The sequence below is a fragment of the Leuresthes tenuis genome, unplaced genomic scaffold (assembly GCF_036924035.1).
Source record: "Leuresthes tenuis unplaced genomic scaffold, fLeuTen1.0.hap1 SCAF_21, whole genome shotgun sequence".
Taxonomy (NCBI): domain Eukaryota; kingdom Metazoa; phylum Chordata; class Actinopteri; order Atheriniformes; family Atherinopsidae; genus Leuresthes; species Leuresthes tenuis.
In genome coordinates, this window is record NW_027325375.1 from 25,089,230 (window position 1) to 25,113,465 (window position 24,236).

Sequence of the window (24,236 nt, forward strand, 5' to 3'; positions counted from 1 at the left end):
AGAGAAAAGATTTTAGTTTGGCAGAATTGGCCCTATTTTTGTCACATTTTTCCCCTCACGCTGTCTCGATACAGCTTTTCTGCTCCACTTTTGCTCCCAGATCTGCAACATCAGAACATAAAGCTCCTGGGACCCAGCCACACTCCCAGACATAACTTCCCTGTTGAATGAGGTTTGAGCTGTACAGCTTCAGAGTCCCATGTGAGTGCAGACTTTTGTAGAGCTGTATAAATGGAACTGTGATTAGCCTTCAGCTTTGAAAGGCCTTACTTTGAAAAGACATGTCAGATATTGAAACTATAACCATTGGTTCGGACATGAATTACCTTCACATGCATAGTTTTTGGTCAAAGTTCTTACCAAAATTTTCTGATGTTTAACAAGCTGAGGCAAAACATTTCTTCCTGTTTCAGTGTAACCAAGTGCAAAAGCAAACTTTGAAAATGTATCACAGCTCAGTTTAATGTATTTTAGTTCATTTTAAATTAAAATATAGACTGAACCAAACTCAAAATTTAAATACGAAACATTCTAATTAGAAACATTTTAATCAAGATTAGTGTGTTCTTTTGTTTTTTCCTGATAAAACACCCAGAGATTTTTTTTTAGCTCTCTTAAAACTTTTTCTCAGATCTCAAACCTTAATCATACTGCTTTCCACTAGTCTCAGAGGTTAGAACTCCAGTCAGAAAACCAGTAGGATTTGCTCATTGTTGTCCCAACTTATCGGGCAATCCTATTATTAGGAATACTAGGATAGTGGATAACCATGTAGTACGCTGTATTTTGCACATACAATCGCCACAACGGCATCTATCACCACTTTCTAATGCGCAGGGCAGCCTTGTTGTATTTTGTAGTTAAGGTTGGTGAGGTTTCTCCAACTTTCTGAGTCAGAAATCTGACTCTGGGGACGTTTCAGTTAAGTCTTTTCAAACCATGGACTCGGAGATGAGGAGTTCTTAGTTCAAATGGAATGCACTATTAGATTGTAAGGGTATAAGTTGCCACAGTCATCTTTAAGAAATGCCAAGTGATGCAAGTTTCAAAGCTTTATTAATACATTAACTCCTCACATCTTGTTCCAACAATCAGCTGCTTTGGGATCCTCTAAGAAGCAGCTTTGAAGCCCGCAGAGCAGGAGAATGCTATAAGAAGTTGGAAAAGTGTTTTCAGTTAGCGTTTTCCTCAGTTTGTTCGTAGCATTGTTTGAGTGTCAAAACACTAGTTTGATTTTATAGGACGTTTTGTTTTTTGTACACCCAAATCTGGACAAACATGACTTCAACCAAAGAGTCATTTCCAAATCAACAAACATTGATGCATGTTGGAAATTAATCATGGGGGGTGGAGTTAAACTAAACATTTTGACCACAGTGAGCAAAGGATTGTTTAATGCAAAAAAAAATTGCAGAATTTCAGACTTTTCATCACAGGGATGGAATGAGAATACTTGGATTTGAGGACTGAAGACACATGCTAATTAAATACCAAGAAATGAACGACACCTAAACACATCAAAATCTACAAAAGACTCTCACAATCTCTGTGAGAACACTGAGCAAAACCTCCCATCATGGAAATGAAAAGATCATTTGAAATAGTATAGCAAGTGCCATCCCTAACTGAGGAGTCTTTTAGAAATCAGGACCATCTTTTATCCTCATTTTCACACATGTCTCCTCAGCCCTGAAGTTTTATAGACATAAAACAAATAAAAACATTCTAGATGTTTTATGGAGTTTACCTTGCCACCTTCACTTTTGTGTACTTCTAAGTGGTGAGAGCAGGTCTCACACAAAGAATTTCTTGCAAAGAAGTGCATGTGTGAACTCTCGCATTATAGAATCGGCTGAAAAGGAGGGAAAAAAAACCCATCTCCTCAATAAAAAGTTAATTTCTCGCTCTGCAACACAGAAGACTTTGAGACTGCAGTGCTGGTGTGCGGCTCCATGGAGGACACATGAGGGGGAAGAAATGAGCGTGGTTGCATCCTGTAGCACACGTCTTGTTAAACTCATAATAAAGTAACCAATGTATAATAAAGTCTGTTTGTACATCATCTCTGACACATGTCTAGAATTTAGAATTTCCTGCAGTTTCTGTTTATTCCCATCAGTGGGTCAATTAGTGAGGATTTCTAGGAGCACCAGTCTCTACAAACTGCTTGTGAGATCAATCTAAAACTTAAGAAAACCCTGCGTTCATCTTTGAATGGATTCGTATGGGCATTATGAATTGTTTAAATGGAACCCCAGCTCTCGCTCATCTTTTGCAGGCGTTCACCTTTGAGTCTCAGCACATTACAAAAACTTTGATTAATTAGTGACCTGCTGTGTAACGATAAACTGTCATCATGTAAGATTAAGCAGCTCAATGGCATGTTGTCGGCCAGTTGCATCACTCTTTTCCCAGGCCTCTACAGACCAGACTCCGTGCTCTTTAACATGCTGCAGATGCTCTTTCTACCATGAAGATGATACATTATAGAGTGATGCAACTCTGATTCAGACCTGGCAACAGGCTATTTATTAGCCTCTTCATTTTTTTTACTTATATCAAAGCAGTGCTCCATCCTGAGATAAAACATTAGCAGTAAGATAGCAGTTCTATAAAACTCTGAAATGACAGATGTTTATTTGGTTGATATTGCCCGTGGATACTGTGTATGCTCATTTTTTTAGGGGTCAGAGAGTTTGCAGTAATCTGAGTGAACTGGTCTGACTTGCTGATGAAATGAAGCAGAGTGGTGGATGCAGATATGGTAGCATTTCCAGTTGCTACAGTACAGTATGCATGAATTATGAAAGGTGCACTTGGGAGTAGCGGTAGTGCAGATCATGCATAAATGTAGGAGCAAGCCAGGCTTGTGTGAGTTTTTTAGGATGTGAGAGGTTCGCTGGAGGATGGCCTCCGCTTCTGCCCACACACTCTTGTTTGCTTCTTTATTACAAGCAGAGAGGGCTTGACCTTGTGGACACATTTCAATATGGAAGTCCTCCATAGAAGAATTTCTTTTTAATGTTCACATTTATGAATTTTGAAAGTAAAATCATAGACACATATATGTATATATATATATATATATATATATATGTATATATATAAGTACAGCAGCTCACTCTTCTGGACATACTGTTATTCAACAATTCATAGTTAAGAAATCATTGTTGTTGTTTTTTCAGACCAAATCCTTTTCATATATCTTTGACTTTCAAGCCACAATGTGATTATTCATGTCATTAATCTCAACATTTCCATAATATACGAATAAGTAATGGATTTACCAGCAAATAGAAATCATTCGGTTAAATCATAAAAACAGATCACATGACAGAACGTGAAATAGCTACATTGCCCACAGCGTGAGAAGACTGAGAAGTTAATAACGTACTCTTGATTGAAGTTCTCTGAGATAACAGTGTGCTCCTATTTTGTAGTAAAGGTGAGACAATTACAGAGTCAGGATCATGATAAACATTCATTTGGTTTGCTTAGTGCTGATGATGGGCTGGAGTCGGATTAGGCTGGTCTGTTAGTAACTGTGTTCAGATTGTGACTGATGCTGCATTCAAGATAAAGCAGATTTGACAGCTTTGCCTAATTTCAACAAATAATTCCACCTAAAAAATAGATTTCTTTCAAAATCCACATTATCCTTAGTGTTAAGAGGGTTGAAGATAAATGATCATGGTCGTGAACTGTGGGGAGTGTAGGACAACCGGGCACACATAGAATTATTATTGAAAGATGCTGCTTTCAGTTTATAGAACAAACCTCGATAAGTGACAGGTTCCATGTGTCATTTCAATTCTTTTTTTACTAGTTTGAGTAGGTTGGTTGATAAAGAGCTGCTAGATGGGTGAAGCAGACACAGATGGAGCCTTACTGTATGTGGGCTGTAGTGTTATCATGGCAGCGTGAGACGGATCAGTATTTCTTTAAAGGTTCATAACAAGTGCTCCTCCCTTTCTCTCACACTCCCTCACTGTCTTATCTCACATTGTCACATCATCTCTGTTTGTCTCTGAATCTCTTGCAGTGCCGTTGTTGTTTTTAAGGTTAAAAAAATGAAACACCATTTCTGGATATGGCTTCTTTGTGCAACACTTATGCTCTGCTGTTTATTGGAATGGCAAACAGGTTTATTCTAATGTGCCAACTTGCTGATTGTGTTTTGGTTTCTCTTTTTTCCCTAAATTCATTCAATGCTTAATTTCCAAATTTTCCTATGAGCAGTTGCTTTCAAACACAAGAGACACAACAAGACAAACTCCTTGACTTCTATCTTTTGTAAAGACTCAGGGGAAAAGAAGGTGAGGTTGGACACAAAAGTATTGGTTGTGCTATGATTCAGTTACGGCATTCTTTGAGTAGAGAAACAAAAGGAGATGTTTTGCGGAGAGTTCCTCTCTTTCCTCTACCCATCATCAGCAGCCGTATTAGCAAGGCCAAATGCAAACCCTCTGGCCTTGTTCTGAAAATGTCATCATTAGAGCTGTGAAAGATCTCATACATTTCAAACCAGCTTTTTGATCTTCAAGTGTGATCAGATCCACTTTGTGATCTATTATGTACAATGAGACGAGGGAAGAGAGTTGTTAAGATGTTCCTACATCGATGGGGAGGCTTTTTTTATTTAATGTCTAACCTGAGATAACCACCCCAACAATCCCTCTCCCTCCTCCAATAGACCAATTAACTGAGATCAGAAAGAGATCAAGAGAAAAGGAGCCAGAGAAAAAGGCCTTTGCTGATCTTGCTTGCTGTTGATGCTTTGCTCTCCCAGGCAGTCGATGACTCTGATCTGAGATTTTGGAGGCACATGTCAGCAAGAGTAGCTATAATTGATGAGAATGGGATCTTTGGTCAGGGAAAAGTAGATATGTGAGCTGTGCTAGAGCCTGCTGCTTCTGTCTCTGTTCTGTAGGAAAACAGTTGGAATCAGCCTTGTGGTGACGGGCATGTGTTTGTGGGCAGGTTGTGCTCAGCACTGCCAGATGGACACTCAAATGCTTCTCAAACAATTCTGGATTGACCTGTTAAGGGAACCCAGTCAACAAGCTTTCATAATAATTACTGTCATCATCAATGAATAATGAAAGGAGTTTAGTTTGAGGTTGTGCTATTTAGCTTTACTAATCCCTTTACTAATACTTTATTAATCACAATGGAAAATAACATCAGGCAGTACACATTGTTGAAGAAAATCAAGCATTCACAAAACGAAAAAATACCATGTTTGTAGAATATAAGTACAGTCATTAAGGAGTCATTATGTAAGGCCATGGGTAGTAAGTATTTTGTATCAAGTTCACTACGTAAATTGGAAGAAACACAGTAATACTCTCTATACAGGGAATGCACATGATGCATGATCAGATGTGCGATTGTACTGGAGTTACATGCACTGAGTGACAAAAAGACAGTTGGCTCATAGACCATGGAGTGTTTGACTAGCTGAAAAACACAGTAAACACATCTAAATGGACAAGAGCTGTTGTGCACTCGACTGTACCAACAGATTCAGGAGGAAGTTGTGGTTTTCTTTTTTACTAGTAAAGAGAGGAAAGCCAAATGGATTGTTGTTATTCATTGAGACAACTTGAACTGAGTTAAGATTTACAGGTGCTTTCTGAAAGTGAAATGAAAGCGACTTAACATTTACAGTTTGGTCCAAATATGTTCACGTTAGGGTTATTATTGACGTTTTGATGGATGGAAATTTTAAATTCACCTCCTGCCTTTGTGATCATGGTCCTCTGACTAACCAGTCAAATGTTTTCCCAGTGTTATTAATCAAGGGCATATTGGGAAAAAGCTTATCAGATAAAGTGATAAAGTCCCATGTTTCATGACTTTGCTCACATATAACATGGGCTGCACAATGTTATATGTAAGGCGATGGGTAGTAAGTATTTTCTAAACTAATATTTCATGCATATATACAGTTTTTGTAACAAAACTTTGAATTAAATGACTGTACAAACCTGTCTGTATATAACCAGAATGTTGACTGGGGTCTTTGTCACATTAAATTGACCAGTCCCACTTCCCAGTCTTTATATGATTTTAGGATTTGATTTGTGACTTTTCCAAACAAAAAAGGTAAAAATAAAATAAAAATAACAAAAGTATGTTAATTTCCAGGACATTAACATCTGGCCATCGGTAGGTTCCAAAGATTCCACTCTAGACCGGCAGCTTTTGATTTAAGATGATGTTCACTTGGTGTAATCCCAATGCTGTGTCTTCCCTTCCATAAGAAGACTTTGCTCCTGAAGTGCCTCATTTGCAGTCTAGGCTTCTCCTCCACAAGATATTCACATCCCCATATCACAATTTGCATAATGCCTCCCTAATGGCTAGTTTGGTAAACATAAAACTGACCAATCAGAGCAGATTGGGCCCTCTGAGAGAGGTTTTTAAAGAGAGTTAAACAAAACAGATAAAAAAAGAATATGACAAGAAAGATGCTGCAGTGATGTACAGCATAAGAAAATGAATGTGCTTTTTGAACATTAAAGGATGTTAGCAAATTGTAATACACCAAAATGAAACCACGAACCCCAAAGTGAGCATAAATTGACTATTTAATGTGTCTTTTTAATGGCCAGTGTTTTTTTTTTTATGGGCATCGTGCAGAGGGACTGCAGGTCTTTACTGCTTCATGTAGTTTTATATAGAGATGTGTTTTTCATCGAACAATGTCTAAAATAGAGGCTTTTCTCTGTGTCCTATAACCTTCTAGTACAAGCCTCTTCCACACAAGACACTGTCTGACGATAGTCTACCTGAGGGTTTCGTGAAGATGATTCTCCTTTGGGATCATACCGGCATGCATCTGTTTTCTCATCTTGCACCACAGCTCATGTGAAACTAGTGCTGGGGTTTATGTCTTTCTCCTGCAGTTCTGGGACCGGAGCCTGTCTGAGGTTTTTTGGCAGGTTGGCAGGCACCTCAGGCAGTTTATATTTACAAGCTTTTTATGCAAAGGCTGGAATAAATCATTTTTGAACTGTCTTTTTGAAAATGGAAAACCTGATGGAACATAATGGCATTTACAGAGAAAAACAGCTCTGTGATTTCTCTCTGCTGAAATACAGTATGTTTATCTCTTTTTTTTCTCCTTTTTTGTGGAAACATCGAGGTTGCTGCTTTTTTACCTTTGAGCATTGTAGATGAGCAGCCCATCACATATATTGTTCATGTGTGTGCTTCCTACCATACTGTAACTTTTTTTTTGGCTGTACCGTACATTGAGTTTGAAGATTCAATTCAATTAAATTCAATTCAATTTTATTTATATAGCACCAGATTACAACAATTGTCATCTCAAGGCACTTAAGTAATATAGTCCAATTCAAGCCAATTGGAATTCAATTCAATTGGCTTGAATTAGAGGGTATTTATTAACGAAGAGTGTTACAAAGAGAAAAATGTTCATATTATAAATAAGACCTGTTGTTCTGACCAGGCCAGTTCAACAGGTCTTTTGATGGTCTTGATCAAGATATTTACAGCCACAGAATCTTCCTGCAGTCCTGATTAAAGCCAGTGCCATTAGCTGTGCACATTCAAACTCACTGGTGGTACTTTGCACACAGCTGGAGACTTGTTGATAGTGACAGGTCATAGTGCATCTTTGGCCCGTTGATGAACAACTATTTGGTTTAATCATCACCCCAGAGCCCACAAATAAATTCCCATTGGTCTCCAGGTGGTGGAGCAGGTGGTAGTTAGTGACCTGGCAGGGAAGAAGCTGCCTGCTGCTCTGGAAGATCTGGAACCAGTCCAGCTACACTGGAGTGTTGTGAGCTCGACCAGATTAACCCTCTGAAAATGCGTTGAGTCTCTACAGACTCAACAGACACTAGGCTTGTTTTTTTACTTTTCCATTTTGATGAATAATTCTGAGCAGACTGGCTGAGATGATCTTCATCAGTGCTGCAAACTGCATTTCTTCAGTCACAGAAATGTGCCATCAAATATATGAGGTTCATTTATCAAAACTGACACAACAAGATGCATCATAGCAGCTCTCAGCGAACAGCTTGTAGCGACTTAAGAGTCCTTTGCATTACTCATTATTTCTGTTCATGAATCACTCTTAAGGGCTGTCCGTACCAAGAACAATAGCTACAATGATAGATTGGAAAAGATGGTTGTAAATATTGTTCCAATTCAAGTGAATGATGGAGTCCACAACACAACCACTTGCATACAGACAACAATGGGGAAGATATCATTGGGAAATTATGAAAATAATCAAAATACAGTTGTTATCACGTCCTCCCCACCATGGTCCTGTGTAGTGTTTCACACTATTTTCTCATCATCGTACATATTAGTACGTGTAAATAAAAGATAAACGCTAAATCACATGCTTTATTATTGCTGTGTTATTGACCACTGGTATGGTCAAATACACAGAAAAAAGACTCCTATAGTCTGATATTAAATAAGTACTTTTCTTTGACCTCATTGGAAAACATAGAGGGAAAGATTAGTAAAGGAAAGTCTGACTGTCCTGATGTGTATCTAAAAAAATTCTACACAAAGTGCTCCAGGTTCTTCACCTGATACGTTCTTCTTTTGCTCTTTCACAGAGGCTAAATTTACCTTTCACTCTCTCTTGCAGGTCCTGCACATTTTCCATTTACAAAAATCCATCCTTTTCCAGTCTTACACGCCATTTTTAACATTTTTAGTACAAAGATCTAATGTAGAAATGTATTAAAGGGGAACTCTGGTATTTTTAAACCTAGACCTTATTTCTGGCATGATATACGTTTATCTACTCATCGAGAACAGTTTGGCGAAAGTCGGCGTCCTTCAGAAGTTATTTAGATAACTCGCGATCGGCGTATATCCATTTAACGGAGTGAACAGGGCAAAGATGATGCAGCCTCTAAATAAGGCATTATTCACATAAACATATTTCATGCCAGAAATAAGGTTTAGGTTTGAAAATACCGGAGTTCCCCTTTAAGTAGTTTGAAATCCCACAATGAACATGGATCTTTATATTCTGACCATGTATTCGGTACTGTTGCTAAATATTTGGCAAAAGACTATAGTTTGAGGTACTGTTGCATAAGCAAATCAATTGCAACCAAACCAGCTCACAGCTTATTGTTCAAGATGCGATGTTACAACAGTGGGCAACACAGAGAAGCAACATAAATGCAAACTATTTGGTGCTCTCTTTTCTCATGTTAGCTACCCTCAATATAAAACTTCATACAATGTTGTTTTTTTGGTTCCCCCATAATTCTTTGTTGATTTTTGTGAACCCACACACTTCTGTTTTTCATTTTGTTTCTCTTCACTACATACAGCAGTATATTAGGTCATTAAAATCCATTTCTTGAGCCTGAGTATAACTGGAGTACGCCTCACTGTATACAGATCATTATCACTCAGCAGTGCGGCTGCTCCCATCGTTGTTGTTATAGGTATTGGTCTTGGTATGAATGGCACATTAGACTAACACACCTCTTATTTTTAATAGTTTCACCCCTCTCAGATAGTTAAAGCCACTGGATATTATGTGACTGCAGAACCGGTAATCAAAAGCTCGTCACATATGATGTTGTAGACATACTCGAGTCCTTTCAGTTAATCAAATTCCATGCAAAGAACACCAATAAAAACTGGCAAATTAAGTACACTGGAGCAAGAACAGAAATTCCTGCTCTGAATGATGATCTAAATCCAACATCCATGCATACAGCAATACAGCACATACCAAACAAAGAGAAGTATAGTACTGTGTGTGTGTCTCCATGTCTCATCAGGGGCGTTTCCTGCATGGGGCTCATATATTACATATATATATGTGTGTGTGTTAAAAAATAACACTCGCCCAGTGTGAGAGATTCCCACCGTGTTATTATTTAACCTGATACCAAAGATTCAGCACCACATTAAAGCATTGCATTGCAGCAGGGAGCATCCTGTGTGGGTCCCTGCTAAAAACAACACTGGATGTGCGGTGACGGTGAGGTGCTTTCTTCTGTCCCTGTGTGGACAAAGATCAGAGAACTGATCCATAAAAGATTTGTGGTACCAAACATCATATTTCATTCTGAGGCAAAGGAAGCTTTTACTTTTTCTCCTGCTTTTTCTCAAAGCAGGAGCAGGAGCAACAATATTTGAACTATTCCAGAACACCTCTCAGATTCTGCCCCAGAGAACTACATAATAATATCAAAGCTGGCATTTGACCTAATGTACTTTTATAAAATGTAGGGAAGCCTGATGCAAAGTTTTGTAAAGCTCCAGCAGGATATTAGTTAGAGGAGCTCAGAACGATCAAGAAATCATGAATTTAAGCACATGCAAGAGGCTGAGCAAAACTCCCATAGAAATATAGGAACGACACTATTTGTGAATTTTTTTTTGTCTTTCTGACAATGTCATGAGAAAAACCAAGAATGTGTCTTCATATCCAAACAGCACATTTGAAAAACCTGCAGATGACATGACGCTTAAACAGCTGAATTGTTATGTTTAAATAACTGAGACATACACACTTGATGTGTTGCTTTACTCTGCCTTTATGTCCTTCTGAAGGAATCAATGCGCATGCGTGAGGTGGTTTTTGCGTGAGGTCATGCTGAATCTATGGAAGATGTAGAGACTGTCAATATTCAGTGAGCCTGTCCTCCACTACGAATGCCGAAAGAACAGTTTTAATCCTCCAAGATTTTTTAACCATCTAGCTGAAAAAAAAAAAAACTTCATCTGTTGCATGACAAACATTAGTTTTGAATGAATGGATTTGTCGGGCAGTTGTCTCTGTAAGAAACTGGTAGCTGCCACAGTGACTCAGGTTTGTGGGTTAGGGTTAGGGGTTATTTGTATCATTTCAAGTCTATTTTATCTATTACTTTGTGTGACTCCTAAAAGTTACAATATTTATTGTTACAACCATGATGAGACTGTCCGGTAGCAAACTTTTAATTTGATGCAGCCTTTAATGTTCATCCAAAATAACAGATCAAGTAGTCTGCTTCCAAACCCTTCTCAATTATGGCTTGTGGCCTAATGGCAAAAAAAGATGTCCTAGTTAACCTGCCTCGCTTCCTCTTTTGTCATTCACACATGCCAGACAGAGGCAGATGAGCCCCACATCGGTGTGTGCAGGCATAAATCAGCACATTAACAACAGCGTGGTGGGTTAGAGCAGCATGTTCTGCAGTTCTGGCTTGGCCTTACACACATAGCCCGTTTGGCCTGAGTTACCACCTCTGTACTTTCACACATGTCACCAATGCACATCAGCCTCGACTTATGTGAAAAGGTGAAAAAAGATACAAGTTAATGAATATATAAATGAGTCATTACATGCGTGAATCAAAATACTTGATAGTGTCTATGGACAGTTGAAGGAAAGTGACAGAAATATGATCAACAGTGTTAATTTAATGTAGTTCATCTCGTCTGAGCACCACACTTTCAAAATGCACCGTTTGAATTGAATATGACCTCTCAGGCTCTGAAGTCCTTTGTTCAGTCTTCATTGGATGATGAACAATAGATGCTTTTCCTGCACTGAGCTTCACACTACTGACATCTTCATTCAGTGTTCCAATAACGCAGGCAAAGTGTTGACAGCATTTAGGCAGATCTTTTGAAAAACAATGCAGATGAGCTACACTTTATGCATTAACCCTCAAATGCAGGAAAAGCTACTGGACTAATCCGTTCTGTCCAGCTAAGACTAATCAGTTTAGGCCAGACAGGAGTATCCTATTCATTATTGATTTGATTTGCTATGAAATGTATACAAACACTCACCTGATTTTAATGGCCACCATTTGGTTGATGATTTTGGGTCATGATTTTGAGCTATAAAACTGATAAACAAAATGATACACACAAGATTAACCCTGAGGAATCCTTTGGTAATCTTCTCATTTTCCATATATCCCCGTCGTCAGTTAAAAATATCAAGCGGTCCCTTGGCCAACTGGAAAATGTTGGTATGATAACCTGCTAAACTACTCCTTTAAATATTTCACCATTGACCAAAATATGAGTTTACCTGAAAAGTGAAAACCCTTACCAGCCATCACACATGAACCAACAAGTTGTTCTCTATGGCAATGTTTTCTTTTAACCTCATGAAGTATAAAGTAAGATGAGTTCCTCTCTAGACGAACATGTGTTTGTAATGCTAATGTTGAGTGACTCATTATGTATGTCCCTGTCTATGAGGGTTTGAGAGGGAACAGCAAGTGCTTCCATGCCCTCCTAAGTGCTCCTGAATGTCTCATCCTATCTGCAGCCTGTCCCCAAGGCACACATGGACACTCCATCTACTTGTCAGGTGATTAATCTGCTCTCCACTCTCTCATTCGCCTCCTCTACATTTCATATTCACTCTGTACACACAGCTTTGTCAGCCATTCAAAGGACCGACCCACACACGAACACTACTGCAAATGACGCTTGTTCTCCTAGTCACCTTCCAGGGAAGATCAATGAGGGGACGGATGTATAATTCAGTACATTAATTTAGAGGCGTGAGATGCTTTCCCGTGTTAGTGCTCTGACTGGCAGGATGATCAGGATTCCTCTGAAACGTGATGAAATTACACTGCATTCACAGAGAGAGCAAGTACAGGTGAGAGGAAACATTACACAGAGGGAGAAGTGGACTGATGAAATCTCAGCTGATTTCTTATGTGTGTGGTGGCTGAAGCAGAAACGTCCAGGGAAGCTGTTCTATGGCTCTAATGGGCTTCTGAAGGCAGAGTGCGTGAAGGCGGATAGTTACTGAGAGCACCAGACCATCACGCTTCTGAATGCTGATTAGTGAAGGGAGGGCTGAGGCAAGCATACGAAGCAAGAGATAGCAGTTGAGGGCAGATGGCATACCTGAACATGTTAACTGCAGTTACACAGGAAACTAAAACCCCGCACATCACCTGCCCTCCCACTCACACCCAGTCATACACACAAAAAGAACCCTGTAGCAATATGGCAAACTCGTCACGTCTGCTGATTGGCGGATCTGCAGGGCTCTCGCTTCACCTCTTGTCCTCCATAAAGGCGATGCATTTGATTGTAAAGTGGAGGAGTAATTTCTCTCAAGGGCCGTTGCTGAGCTTTAACTGTATCCTCTCCCTGACACTTCTCGGGAACAGAAACCCTTCATTTTCTACAGACAAGTGCTGAAACATTTAGCCATTCAGTCCAGGCTTGGCGAGGCAAAGTGTGTTTAATGAGACATGCCTTGCTATCTCCATCTTGTAACTCCCAATTGAGGAGACAATGAAATTTCATTGGCCCGTTCAGCGTAATCCCTGACTTTCTTAATATAATTGGAAATCAAAGAGTCCCCTTCAGAGGGTTTCTTTATTAGTCAAAACAGCTGGAGGGAGGTTTTTTTTTTCTTTCTATGTATTGTTGCAGTTCTTGGTCTCCAGCAGGTTCTGGACGTGGATCATTTATTGTGGGAAACCAATATAGTTCTTTATGATGGTACCAGGTAGTCTTAACATGTGTATCAGTGCTTGTAGCCTTTAGTTTTATTAGGACTGTAACACTTCTATGGTTTTCCGAGGCTGCCTGAGGTCAGTTAGAAGGATTGTGGGATTAAATGGCGCATATTGATCAGAATTTGTGGACCATTTAAAAGTCTTCACATTAGATTATACTGAAAATTTGACCTCAAATGTCCAAAAGAGCCAACTTGCATCAAGATGTTTACAGTTCAAGGATTTTCATGGCACAAAGGCCGTATTTTTTTTTTTTTATAGACGTGCACTTTTTTACCCATCTGTCCAAAGAAATGTTTTTCTTCTTCTTTTTCAATCTTTTGGCTTTTTCATGTGAGCTTAACAACCTGAAGTCACAAAGCTTCTTTTGGAAAGCAGTAGCTTTCTTCTAACAGCTTTGTCATACACTCCTGGGGAGGAGTTCAGTGGTCTAGAAATGATTCATTTAAAATTTTTGACTCACTGTGGATTGTTGGAGCCCTAACTCACTGGAATTTATTTTTTCCAGCCTGGTGATCATCACAATCTAATTTATTAATTCTATAATCCAAGTCTTTTTTACACTAAGACTAGTGTGAATATCTGTTGAGCTTAGGGGTCATATTTCTACAGACATGAAGAAATCTCCAGGGGGCTCGCAAATTTTGAATGAAACTGTGTTAAGTCACAATACCCTGAGAGGACTACTTTCCAAATCATGTTTTCAGAATAAAGAAAAGGGAAAGACAAAGAAATTAAGCAGCGTTTTAACTCTGCCCTTCTCAATCTTCCATTCCTTTTACCACCCGCTTCTTTCCAAGACTCCAGCTGTTGAAGCGGCTCGACCAGTTATTCGCATATAATTACAATCTCTTTTAGAAAGAATCACTGAAAAGACGAGTGCTGTTTCAACTTATTTTCTGGTGAATTTGTCAGGAAACGCAAGAGCAGGAAGGTAGAACCCAGATGCAGAATTTCAAAATTTAACAAAGGTTTTATTCCAAAAATCTAAATCGCTGGAAAAAATGCACAAGAAAACTAACGAAACTAAACTATGCAGAAAAACGACGAGAGAACAACAAGGAGTATACGGTGAGCATGACGGTGAGGATCTGACAAAGAATGAGAGGAAAGCAGGAGACTAAATGCTGTGGAGGGAGTGATTACTGATCAAAGACACCTGATGATAATTAACAGTGGAGATGGGTGTGGAACTGGAGACTTACAGGGAACTGAGGGAAACAGGAAACGACAATGAAACTCATGGAAACTGAACAGACTAGAAACAAGAATACAAAACTAAACGAGAGAAACTCAAAAACACTCCAAGATCCTGACAGAATTAACTCGTGCTCAGAACAATAAGTACAATTTCGGAGAGAGGGGTTCCCAAATGCTTCTGTATCGGCTGTTAGTAAAAGTTGTTTTTCTTTTTTCCCCATCAGAACACAATCACACACTGGTATAGAGTCGCTGTATCGGGACCGCATTCATTTAAATGTTGGTTGTTTTTTGTTAAAATACCTGCTGACAGCCTTCAGTAGTCTCTTGGGCTGTGTTTGAATGGCACAGAAAATTGTGTGTGTAGATTTGTTTCCGCTTGCAGATAGGTGGGTGGGTAAAAAATGGCCAGAACACACAAGCAAACTGGATTTACAGCTTACATATGGAAATATTTAGATTTACAAGTATTTAAAGGAATTCATTTTTATGCTAATTGTTCTACTCAAACTTAACTCAGGTGAAAATGACTTCATCTGTCTTTTTTATTCAGTGTACCTTATATAATGAAAGTCACTCCCATGTATGAGACATGATGCACCTCTAATGTGTCACACTAAATTGAGAACAGCAGGGTGGGAGGTAGGCTGCTCACTTCGAGCCCACAGGGCGCACCAAGATCAAGTAGCGAAGAGAAAGAAGACATTCCCCTGCATACATGAATATCATTTCAGCATAACAGGAGAACAAAGGCCACAGAGATTAATGGCTATTATATATCTCGAGATGCTTCGATTCTGCCCTATTTGTAGTCACCAGTGACAAAAACAAGAAAAAAAGCAGTCCTCAATAGCTTTATGTTTTCTTCCTGTTATGTCTGTGGAAAAACTCTCACATTTCATGTTTGCATGTTGGATGTTCACCCATGGCAGCTTCACTGCTCAGTCACAGTTTCTGAAACATTTAGCCATCCAAACAAACAAAAGAAAATGTGAATTAGAGCAGCTTTACTGGAAATTCATCTGTATTAATGTACAAAATGATGCCAAAAGGTGGAACGTTATCTGGGTGTGTTACTCCAGTTTTGAGAAGCTCAGTTTTGTGGGACTTTGGTCAGATTAATGCTTTTACATGTTTTCTAAAAGTCTGTTTTTGGTTGGACAAACACAATGCTTCGCTTTTTTCCCCTACATAAACATGTTTAGTGAAAATTGCAATATTGCTTATTCAAATAAGATGGCTGTGTGCTCTAGAGAAAGAGAGGTAGTGTTACCTTGTGCATTTCAAAAGCTAACAATGCTCAACTAACTTTAACTTTTTATTTTGTTTATGTTGGACTTGGATGATGGGCATTTTGTTAATCACTTAGTGTAAGTATGGGTACATTGAGTATTATGTACATAAGCTGAGGCTTCCACCCTACCCTTTGGTGGTGACCAATACACTTTAGTCATTCATTCAAGTGTAAACAAGCCCAAGTGTTAAAATGGAGCATTATTGACAGTTGTTACGGACACGATATGCAGCACTGTTAAAGCTTTTCATTTTACAGTATGAATAAAGTCATTTACATTTATACTTTTTCTTTGCTGTTCCAAAGCAAACTTACATAACAATCTCCAAACAAGATATTATGTTCCTTGTCAATAGTATAAAATGTGATGGTGTTTAGCTTTTGTTTGCTGATTATCTTGCAAAGCAGGTGGATTCTCATTAGATTAATGAGATCACAGTCACAGGAAGATCCAACTTGCCAAATTCCAAGCTGTCCATTTTTAGCCAAAACACAAAAGTTCAGACCAATCGGCATCCTCTGCTGGCAGCTACGCCATGAGTAGGTTTTAGATGCGATGACCGTCGGCAGAGAAACAGCAGCCCCTTTTCAACAGATAGGTCTGTGTGGTTCTGCTTGGTTGATGTTATTGGCTGAAGTTCATCAGTGACTTTGGTGGACAGATGCTTCATCCAGTCGCTCAGTTTCTCAGTGCCTGCTTGTTCCACTTTATATGGAGGACTCTTCAGATGGCACCTCAGGTTACTGCTGCTCGACAAAAGCATTGCAGAATTGTGCTTAAAGCTCTGTTTTATAGACTCACACAAAAAAAGATGCTTTGAAGCTCATTTCTTTTTCAGTCAGAGCTACCTACAGGTAGCAATTTCTCTGTTTGAATCTGTCTACATCTCATTTGGATGCGACACACGTTTGGTCACACTAATGAAGATGTTTCCCTAGTTTGCTCGTGTTTTTTGTCTGTTTGCATGTTTTGAGCTCTCAGGGCCACCGTGCAGCAGCCGACACAAGGGAAACCCATGTGACCAGATGCTGTATTGCTAGAGGATTAAGTAATAAACACTGTGTAGAATAATGATGACATTTGAATTATTGATTAAACAGAATTAAACCCTTAATGTCTCTCAAAATGATTCGCAATGAAATTTCTTGCTGAGTTGCTCTGTTTCTACATGTCATCTACCCTCGCCTAATTGCTTTGGTCAAAGTGCTCCTGGGCAAGGCACTTAGCTCCCACCTCTTAAGGAGCTGATGTGTAACATGTGGAGCTTCTTTGTCCATGCATGCTGGGAATTTGTGAAGAATAATATATTAAACAAACCTGGACACACGGATGTCAGAAGAATAATGATCGTCACTGGCACCAGCATTGCTTCTATATTTCCCTTTTCTGCCTTTCCTCTATACACCCAGTAGAGGCTAATTAAAATCTGTCAGGCATGGAAATTGCTCTGCTTTCATCCCCACACCATTCACACCAGTCACATCAGGGACATGTGTAATGACACATGTTTTAGGGCTGTAGTTCCCCAGTGCATGTAAGACATTTCCCTGTGATCGCCCCCGCTTGCATCGCTAATCACCAATGTTTCCTGACAACGTTTATGTGCTGCACTTGTCGTGGACAGATTCCATTTTAAATATGTTGAGGAGGACACGTGGCAGCTTTGTTGAAGCTTGAGAGTCAGTTTGTGATACTGTAAAGATCAAACGGCACGATTAAAACTAACATACTGTGACCATCACTGCACCAAAAACCAAGCTAAATAACGGCTGCATACGGACACTGCTTCTGTAAAATGTATCATTAGATTAAAACAGTTGTTTATGGGAGAAGTTGTGAGTAAATCTGTTGTGTGTCAATAACTGTTCTTTCTGCCACTGTTTTGCTCATTTTTCTCGCAGCATGTGTGTGATTAAGCAAAGATATAATTAATAGGGATAGTTCCCTCTTGTGTGGTCTTGGATGGCTGTTTCCAGCTGAGAGCTGTTAACCTTTTAGTGGGGGCAGACTGGGATGTCACACAGTGGGATTTGTAGGGAGCTCTTTTGGTTTCAGGGTTACATGGGATGTGTTGTGAATGTGTCCACTAATTACAAAATTTGACAAATTGTAAATACACCAAGGTGACACATTGCTCTGGTCTGCGCAGCAGCGAGAGTCATTCTAGGTACAGTTGGCAGTGTGAAAAGCTGGTGACTCCCAGATCTTGTTTCTCTAATCCTTGTTCCCTTTTGAGGAAAAATAACAGCAAACCTTGCTACTGTCCTTTCATATAACTGTCCAACATCAAAAGTCAACTTAAATCCCTGCAGCTCTGAAACAGTAGTTAAGGTGATTGCTTGGCTGTAGTATTTAAAAAGTGTGTTATTACCAAAAACTAACAGATAAATAGCTCATACTTTGTGGAAAGTGCAAATCCACTTGATCGATAATCACACAAGCTCTATGTACACTCAGGTGCCAAATGGTGAGAGTGGAGCGCGGCGCAATTTGCATAACAGTTGAATGCATCAAAAACACCTTAATTACATGAGTTAAGATAGTAGGGAAGCACATGCTAAGCAGCTAGTGATCACATACAAATAAATAGATGCCCTGCCCAGTTTAACCCCCGATTTTACACAGTCTGACCAAACCAAACAGACTTTTAGGCTTTGGGGAATGGTGCCAAATGTAGCAACACATCCCAAATCTTTGACATTATGGCTAATGTATATTTCTCCATGGGTTCACATTCAACTGGATAGGTTTCTATATTTGCTACAATGTTCCCTGTATTTGTGTGTCCCTCAGACCAGTGCGGTGCTGTGTTCAGGAGGCTGTGCTTTGCTGGCCGTCAGCTCCCTGTTGGCCATCATCACTATCTTCCTCCCCAGTGGAGGATGCGAGAGGAGGATCTGCACCCTGGCTGGATACATGCAGATGGCTGCAGGTCAGTAACAAAGTGAATTGCACACATTTTTCTTTTCTTTCCGTTTCGTGAACTGCTAATAGATAATGACACAAAAAAGAAAAATTTAATTCTCACATGTGTTTAAAGTGAATGTGCCCCTTAAATGTAGGACATTCTTCACTACCCCATCTTTTATTATTAGATCAATGCTGCAACTAGAACTGATAGTGCTGCTATTACCAGAGTGATTAAGAAAAAAGGAAAAAAAAAAGCTGACTTTGTTACCCATCAGTCAAAAAAACAAAAGAAACAACTCGAGGACAGCTGCTGCTAGGCAACCAGAGTCTGCATGGCAGGGGTGAGCCACAGCAAGAAAGGCAAGGACAGATTTACAGGCTGTTGTAAAAAGACAATTATACCTCCTTAACACAGGTCATTGGTTCAGGGCTACATGTGACTTATCAGGCCACCACTTTCCCTCTAACAGTGAAGGTGTCCAGTAAACACAGTGTGGTCTTGTCAGTGTTTGAGCTTTAAAAATGCTTTAAAAACCAATAACACGCAGGAGCTCAGGGTTCAAGTCACTGTTTAGCACCAGTTCTCACATTCTTGCCTTGTGCATTGGACCATTTTAATGGCAATTGGAGTACATTTGAAGTATTTCTCCTTGATGTGTTGCACATTTAATATTTCTGGGATACTGTACCTGACTAGAACTTGTGATTTAGTGAGTCTCAAGCCACTTCATTCCACCGCTCTGTTCGTCGGATGCACAAACCCTTAATTGTTATTTTTTGCTGCCCCTGTATTTATTTACGTAACCTTTATCTCTATGAATATTGAATTGTTCATTTAAATCCCTACATGTGGCATTTAACAAAGCATAATTAGAGACCCTAAATCACTGGGCAGGTTAAATAGTTATTGACAAAGGGAGAATCTTCACAGAGTGTCGTAAATGGTGTGTTTAAAGTGTTTCCCATTGAAGTTACCAGACCTTCATGCTTCTCTGTCGGAATCTGGAATCAGATCAAATGTGGCCTTGGGAAAGTGAAACTAAATCTGTGGCAAAGCAAGAATACTGAGCCTCTTGTGTGTGTGTGTGTGTGTGTGTGTGTGTCAGCCTGTTCTGCATGTCTATTTAGGCAGCAGACTTTGCCAGATAACAATGCAGAGTGAGGATCCGGACCTTTGTTCCGTTTCCAGGTCGACTCTTGTCTAGATAGACGGAGGTTTAACAGAGAGCCCACAAAGCCCCAAGGAGGGCAGATCAGAGAGTGTTTGTTTTCCCAGAACTGCAAGTATGTGTGTATGTGTTGAGAGAGTGCAATCAAAAGTGGGCTGATAAACCGAACAAGAAGATTTAGAACAATGACTTTCTTTGTCTGGTGTGTATCACCAGTCTGGCTTTTGACGATGTGTGTTTTCAGGCAGATTGGGAGAAACAAGCTGCTGACGAGATGCTGGCTGTCTTCTTCTTTTGCATCTCATAGTGTTTTTTTTATACAGTATCTCTGACAGGAAAAGGAGATGTCAGCATGTGTGTGATGTTGTGTTACTCTACTACTCGGATGAGGTCTGAAAGTTCATGAAAATCATTACTTTAGTTTGAGTTTGAGTTTGAGATTTGAATTAGAATAATGTTAGAATACTTTGTTTAGTGTAAGGTCAAGATTTGAGTTTCAGAGAGGAAGTGAAGAATGTGACATAACGAAAGTAAGTTATTGTGGTTAAGGCAGGTTACACAATGTGGTCTGTACCATCATTGCCCAGCCAGGGGAGACCACAGCCATCCACTGAACCTGTTTGTCAGTCCGTCAATCAAAACTTTATTCAAATTGCATTTTTCAAACATTAGTCATTCAAAGAGCTTAGACAATATGTAATAATAAAATAAGAAAAATTATAGCAGATGTGAAAATTTAACACGGGTAAAGCATCCATCCATCCATTTTTTACACCTGTTTAATGAAATTTAGGGTTGCGGGGGGGGGCTAGAGGCTATCTCAGCCACCATTAGGCGAGAGGCAGGGTACAACCTGGAGATATTGCCAGTCCATCACAGGGGCACACGGAGACAAACAAGACACACAACCACGCACGCTCACACTCACACTCACACTCACACTCACACTCACTCCTAGGGTCAATTAGGAGTCATCAAGTAACCTCACCTGCATGTTTTTGGACGGTACTGGAGTATCTACGCATGCATGGAGAGAACATGCAGACTCCACACAGAAAGGCCCCAGCTGGGATTCGAACCAGGAACCCTCCTGCTGTGAGGCGACAGTTCTAACCACCACACACAGGTAAATCATGTAATAATGTTAAGAATAAAAAGAAAAGAAGATAAGACAAGATAAAAACAAGCACAGTTCAATGAAAAATGTATCAAAGGCAATGGTAAGATTTGATTTAAAAGATCCAAGAGTTTCAGCAGATTTGCAGTTCTTTTGGAGTTGATTCCACATAAAAGGTGCAGAAGAACTAAAAGCAGCTTTCTCTTTATTGGTCCTATCTCTGCACACAGATATCAAAGCTTTTGCCAGAGGATCTAAGCAGCAAGGAGGGTCATAGGGGACCAGAAGATCTGAAATCGTTTGGTCTTAAACCATTTAACGCTCTATAGTCCAACAGTAGCAAATTAAAATCAATTCTTTACAGGGCTGGAAGCTGGTGAAAAGATCTTGTACCTCCGTTGGACATTTATGACACCATGTATGAGTTTATTGCACACTGTATGGTAGTCATTAGAAGGCTATGATTGACAGTGTTGATAATGTTCTTTCTTATTTACAAACTATCTTTTTTTTTATATTATTTATATATATACACCACTGTGTATATGTACCACTGTGCTGCCTGGTTAAGAAGCAAAATGTTTATCATGCATATAAAGTTTTACAAGGCTGCATGGGTTTAGCTAGAAAAAGTAAAATGGCCAAGCTCTATCCTTACCCAGACCTGTGGTCTCATGGGTGCAGTCCAAAATTAGATGTAAACTCCTTCCAGTTGTTGAACTGCTGAATGCTGCCTCTATCAATTTTTTATGCTGTTAGCAAGGGAGGCAGAACCTTTCTGTGTTTTAGAGCAGGGAGCTTTTTCTCCCGTCATGCATATTTCACTGTCCTGCGCTTCTTAGTGGTTAGGATCCATCGGACTGGATGGCTCTTAGGCTGGATGCTGTGTACGCATGTCTTCCTCTTTATGCACTCTTTCTATGCGCAAAAAGACAGACTTTAACATGAATTTGAGTTATTTTCATACAATAAATCTAGCTGTCCAGTTTTGAGTAACAAAACTGAGTGACTTTGTCTTAATTTTTGCTGGTAGTATTTGTTCATTTACTCAGATTCAGATGCAGCTGAGCACTGTTTTCTGGTGCGTTGTGCTACATCGCTCAGGCAGATTCTCACAGTGCAGTTATCTGTTCAGAGCTGAAGACATGTTACACCCGGCTGGGTGTACAAGCACTCAGTGTATGCAAAAGCCTAATCTCATCTGTTTACCTGCAGGGTTATATCCACATGCATTATTACATAAACACACGCTGATGATTTAATTTACCGTATTGATCGCCTTTTATTTTCTCTTTTTATTGATTTGACCACAAGTTGTGTTCCAGTTAAAAAAATATTTTACTTGGAAAGTGTTTCTTTGGGAGATTCATGGGATGAAAACTTGAAAGGAATATGCCTGAAGGCTTGTTTTTCTGTTCTGAAAGAAACATGAAGCACAGTATTTTTTTTCTGTTCAGAGATGTTTGTGTTGCTCCAGCCTGAGTAGCAGCAGGAGCTTGTGGCTTTTCATTGTTACATAGAGAGATTAAAGGGAAAAAATGACAGTTAATTTGGGACTTGTTTAAAAAACTGGCATTACTTAATACAGCTCTTAATATAGCAGCACCATTTGGTTTTTATTATTATTATCATTTGAGAAATGTGTCAATCCAAATTTTCCAGGGCTGTGTTATCTGATGAGAAGTGTTCCTGTAGTCTAATTAAAAAAATATTTGTTGTGGTACACCAAGGATTTTTTTTCTTGTGCGCATCCCAAAAGTACAAAGCTTCACTTGTTAAGAAATCAGCTTTTGAGTTGAATGAGTCAAGTGAAGAAACAACTTGTGTGATGTTTCTGTCCTTGTGTGTCTACAGACATCAATCAATGTACTGTGCTTTTTCACAGAAAACTCCACATTTTATAATTTTACATGATATGTGAAACCCTCTTAAAGCAGAACTAACTCGTTAAAGGCTAAATGTACCACCCACAAACAGAGGGATAAGAGCAGAGTCTCTCTTGCCATCGTTTTTTTCAAAATAAAAGAGCTGTTGAAGCTACTCAAAGGGCTCAGGTCATGTTTCCTTTTCCATTCTTACTCTGTCTGTTATGGCCAGACATTCAGCTGCTCCAGAGAAAAAACTTTATGTATACGTTATTCTTGTACTTTATGTATATCCCACCTTTAAAGACACTTTTGTGAACTGTGAGCAGCTTAAAAAAGTAAGCTCAATTTCAGCCATGCTTGCTATGTGGCCCTTGGAGTGTCGATTATAGATATAGATCCATCACAGCCCTCTCTGCATTTAAATGTAAGCATGCTAATATTTGCAGCTAACAACTTAAGATGGTGTCAGTGTTACTTTTTTGCTTTTTGATTAACTTGCAGCTTTTACTTTTAACTGTTAATATGTGACCCTTGATGGGCCCTGTCCCACATAATTGTTTGAGGCTGGATAAGGTATATGCATTCCTCTGTTCCTCTGTTATGTACAGATATCATAGTGCTTTTCTGTACTTCAGCCTCAGGACTGTATTTGAATTTAAGACACTTTGACTGCAGTTCCTTCTGAATCAATGAATTCTGCAGCCACAGCAGAATGAATGATAAAGGAAGTTATCATTCTTTTTTTGGACCAGCTTTTGGCTGAATAAGGTTTCTCATTTGCAGCTAAACTCCACACAGCGCCAGCTGTACCTAGTAAATATTTCTTCTTGTGCAGCCACCTGAGACTGTGTTCTCTGATCCCCATCCTCATCAGGAGTCTCTGTTTTTTTTTTTTGGCTCAAACCTGACTGCTTGGGAAAGAAAAAGAGTGTGTAATATTGTGTGCTTCCCTTAGTCACTCACACGTCAAGTTTTATTGTGCTCATGCTGAGGAAGCCCAGCCTGCTGTCTCAGCATTCCCTTGGGCAAAGCTGCTATGCAGATGTCCTCCGAAGCATGGTGATGAAAATAGGAAGCTCCTTTGATCAAAGCCCGGCTGTACCATATGGTACCTGTGCTGTGTGTCAATCATTTTCCCGACACAGATAAGTAAATTTTCTATATCA

At 39.4% G+C, this 24,236-nt stretch overlaps 1 protein-coding gene across 1 annotated transcript in view; it reads left to right on the plus strand.

Moving 5' to 3' along the window:
- Positions 1 to 24,236, plus strand: part of LOC140279655 (LHFPL tetraspan subfamily member 7 protein) — a 101,615-nt gene that overhangs the window by 13,256 nt on the left and 64,123 nt on the right. Inside the window, exon 2 of the mRNA XM_072374814.1 lies at positions 18,800 to 18,938. Within this exon, the coding sequence (XP_072230915.1) occupies positions 18,800 to 18,938 (139 nt within the window). The remainder of the gene's footprint in view (positions 1 to 18,799; positions 18,939 to 24,236) is intronic.